The sequence below is a fragment of the Triticum urartu genome, chromosome 3A (genome assembly GCF_056163025.1).
Source record: "Triticum urartu cultivar PI428250 chromosome 3A, HENAU_Tu73, whole genome shotgun sequence".
Taxonomy (NCBI): domain Eukaryota; kingdom Viridiplantae; phylum Streptophyta; class Magnoliopsida; order Poales; family Poaceae; genus Triticum; species Triticum urartu.
The window spans coordinates 580,513,148-580,517,245 of record NC_141875.1 but is presented as its reverse complement, the minus strand read 5'-3'; the positions used below and the strand labels follow the sequence as shown (position 1 = coordinate 580,517,245).

General features: G+C 51.6%; 1 protein-coding gene across 1 annotated transcript; it reads right to left on the bottom strand.

Annotated features, from left to right (window-relative positions):
- Positions 1-1,634: 1,634 nt before the first annotated feature.
- LOC125548785 (GDSL esterase/lipase At2g40250) lies at positions 1,635-3,890 on the bottom strand. Its single transcript, XM_048712326.2, has 3 exons — positions 3,040-3,890; positions 2,143-2,410; positions 1,635-2,000 (listed from the first exon to the last, which is right to left on the bottom strand). Exons 1-3 carry the CDS (start codon positions 3,787-3,789, stop codon positions 1,807-1,809), a joined length of 1,212 nt encoding a protein of 403 aa, XP_048568283.1. The 5' UTR covers positions 3,790-3,890; the 3' UTR covers positions 1,635-1,806.
- Between the last annotated feature and the right edge of the window lie 208 nt (positions 3,891-4,098).

Here is a 4,098-nt window from a genome sequence, read left to right as displayed (position 1 = left end):
CTCCAACACCCTCTGCTCCTTGGCGTCAAAGAGACGGTTCACTTCAGCAACTAACTTCTAATAGTTATCCTATAGTTTCCTTTTCTCTTGTGTTAGATTGTGAATAACCTCTGAAATATCCATATTGTCGCCGGTCCTATCTCTCTTGCTCTTCTCATACATATCCCATAACTACTCCATAGTTCTTACCTTCCTACAAAAAATAGAAAAAAAGGCAGTAAGCTAAATGGCATTGCATCGTAAGAGTGAACATTAAGCACTGACCAAATGTAGCATTAAACAAGCATGACATTTGTCTTTAACAAATGAAGCAGATTGGCCAGGAAGACATGATTGACCAAGTTTGCTACAACCTAAACATTAACCATATTTTTTACCCACAAAAAAGGACATTGGCCTTTTTTCATTCACTACCAACCATACATGGCCACTACTGACCATCGCAATGATTTTGACACTTATTTAACATAATGAACTACTCACAAGGACCACTACAGAACCTTAAACTTGATTTATGCCAAAAGAGCACTTCGTGTTTTTTAATGCCAGCTGAGCATAAAAGCTTATTCACTACCAACTAAACAATGACAACTAACATTCAAAGCACTTGCAAACATTCAACATAGACCACTAAGCATATACTTGCAAATCTAACCTCCCAACTAAACAATGACCAGTGACCAAATGCTTGCACATATCCCAACTAATTAATGATCACATGATTGCAAACCTGCAACCTATGCACAGTACATATCCAAACTAAACAATACCCACACCCAAAAAAAAAACCTAAGAGAGCTCAAATTTGGAAAGATCATAAGCATACATTCTAATCACACGCAAGGAACCTCCTGCCAGTGTGAATGCCTTCAAAAGCACCGCCTCTCCGTCGGCTTGCCATGGTTGCACACCACGCTCAAATCTGGCGCAATGACATTGAAATCGGGATTGTGAATTGTAGCAGGGAGTTGTATGAGAAAAATATTAGCAACCAACAGTAGAGATCGAGCTCCTTGACAAAACGCCCAAATCATAAACCCTATCCATACACCTAGCCAACTCATCGTGATGATGAGACGTAGTGGATTGACTCCTCGCTGGTTTCGCCGTCATTCCAAGACACCATGTTGCGGCGGCAGTGAAGAACACACACACACACATACACACACACAAGAGAGAGAGAGAGAGAGAGAGAGAGAGAGAGAGAGAGAGAGAGAGAGAGAGGAGGGGTTTAAACCATGCTGGTTGGACTCGTTTTGACCAAAACGGCTCGGCCGTCTCCTATAGCATCTGAAGTGAAGCGTTAAAAACATGCTCAAAACTACCTAAACCATCGATTAGTGTTTTTTGCAAAAAAAAAAAAACACCAATCCGTGTTTTTTTGGCCAAACTGGTAGAATGGTGTTTCCTACAAACCTAGCCTTCAATGCAGTGGTTTTCTACAATTAACTACTCGCTCTGCTAGGTCGAGGGGGAAGGGATGGCAGCCAAGATATTGGAGAAGTTCAAGAACATCATGTCGAAGGAGGAGTCATGTGCCAAGCGCAATGAGGCAAAGAAGGAAAAAAGACCGAGAGGTTTAAAATCTTTGTGGAAATGCAAAAAAAGAAGATTAAGCTTGGGGAGACGTGGCATAAGTGGCAGACGTGAACTTCATAACTTATATAGTATCTCGCAAATACATTTTGGTTTCCACCCTTTGGATCGACCTGAACTTGAGTACAATCTTCCGTATGCAAAGCCATCATTAGCTAGCTTGGACACAGACCCTATAAGAACCGTGTGTCTGTGTCAGCTAAGCAGCATTCAATTGTCGAACCGGAGGATGTTGGCCTGAATGAAGTGTTCGGCGACAGCTTTGTAGGTGGCCTGCGTGGGGTGGACAGAGTCCCAGAACATGAACTCGGACGGCTTCGCGCACGTCGGGACCATATCGGTGCACAGCGGCCCCATCTCCAGGAGCCCGGTGCCGCAGCAGCCCTTGCTCGCCTCCACGAAACCTGCACCAGATCGGGCGTACAGCAAGCAGTCAATAGCAACAGTAGACGCCGTCTCGTACGTATGCATGGCATGGGATCCCTGCACGGCTAACAGTGCGAGCATGTGTGCTGTGGGTGGTCGCGGATGCATGCCCCTACTCACCGTACTTGCCGGGGTGGTCGACCATGTCCTTGAGCGGGCTGTAGATGTCGGCGTACACGGCCCTGGCCCCGGGCGAGCGGGACTGGAGCTCGGCGAGCATCCGCTGCAGCTTGGCGTTGTAGCTCACCGCCGCCGCGTTCTGCTCCGCGATGCACCCCTGCGGCCTCGGCGGCTGCCGCAGCTCCGCCATCGTCAGCTGCAGCGGGAGGCACCCCACCGGCGGCAGCCCCGCCACCAGCATCCTCCGGGCGCCCAGCTCGTACATGCCCTGCATGCATAGTAGGTACGTGCATTGAGCGGCAGGGCCCGTTCACATTTGATGCATGAAGACGCATGCTTTAAGCCACGTACGGTAACAGAATTCATGATCTCGACTGGTTTCCAGCTCGTGGTGGTGCACAGCTGCACATGACGCATCTGCATTCTACTGTAGGGACGATTAAGACGCTTGCTTGCTGGAGCAGAGCGCCCGGCCTAGCTGCAAGTGGTTCGTGCGTGCGTGATAACGCCACTGTCTCACTAGCTCAGTGCCTCACCGCCTTTCTTTCATGCGACGAGACAGGCGCGATTCTAGCGTGATTGCGCGCGTCCTCTTCCCACAAATGCAAGTGCAGATTTGCGGCCACTATCTACACGTCCCGGAATAAGCAAGTGCAGATTTGCGGCCACTATCTACACGTCCCGGAATAAGCACACCCACACGTGCTTATACATCATGCTCACATGACAGCTGTTCGTTTGTCAACGCCTACTGTGCTTATAGGAGTGATATTTTAACTAATCTCTCCACAAAGTGCTCGACTAATTAAGCTCAAAGGTCTTTACTCTTTAGTGAGGGCAGTCAAGCTCGATCTTGCCGACATTTTGGAGAAAAAGAGCAAGAAAAGAGATACGTACCTGAATGTAAGATCGAAGGTTGCCGATGAGAAGGTCATGGTACTGCTCGAGCGTGTACTTGCTCCTCCCCGACGGCAGCATGTAGTAGTTCATCATCATGTCGTTGGTCGCGGCGGACACGAGGAACACCGACTTCTTCACCACCTTGCGGGCCTTCCGGGCGCCTATCTTGCCAAGGAGCTGCTTGAAGTCCGCGAGCTGCGAGCCGAACGTCGCCACGCCGGCGTTGGTGGCCGTGGCGTCGTCGAGGCCGGAGCCGGCGGACGCGAAGCAGACGCCCGTGGCTAGGTCCGCGGCCGTGAGGTTGGCGGCGCCGGAGCGGTACGCCGGGAGGAGCTCCTTGATGCCGAGCACCTCCACGAGGTAGTCGGTGAGGAGCTTCCCGTCGGAGAAGCGGCCCGTGGGCGCGCCCCCGGGGAACTCGCGGCCGTAGGGCGCGTGGTCGGCGCGGACCATGGTGGGCAGGACGTTGTTGTTGCCCGTGTCGAGCGTGGAGTCGCCGAACGCGAACACGGCCGGGATGTCGTGCTGCGGGAGCCTCGGCAGCGGGGCGTCGTCCACCGCGGTCGCCGCGACGGCAAGGTGGACGGCGGCCAGGACGGCGAGCAAGGACGCGGCGGTGGCGGCGAGCGTTGGCTTAGGCCCCATTTTTGGCAAACGAAACGCACGGCGAGTTACGGGGCCGACCACAGTGGTGCAGCTGCCTGCGCTCGTGTTTATATAGCGAGCGTTGCCATTGGCGCGCGCCATTGCTATCTGTCACGACTGTTTTCTAGAAAAGATTATTATCTGTCAAGACGGCCATGGCGCGAACCACTTACAATCTCATCTCAGGAGAGCCAGGGACGATCGAGATGCCATTTGCGGCGACAGCAAGGACACGTCGAGTTACGTAGGGTACGTAGCCCCAATTCTGCGCAAGGAAAGGTTGTAGATGGTCCAAGTTATCACTGCATGTCACTGTGGCACATCATAACACATGTACTTAATCATGAGGAGCTGTCGACCGTCTTCTTTGTCGAACTGCCAACCAAAACACTGTATAGATGTGGAAATGAG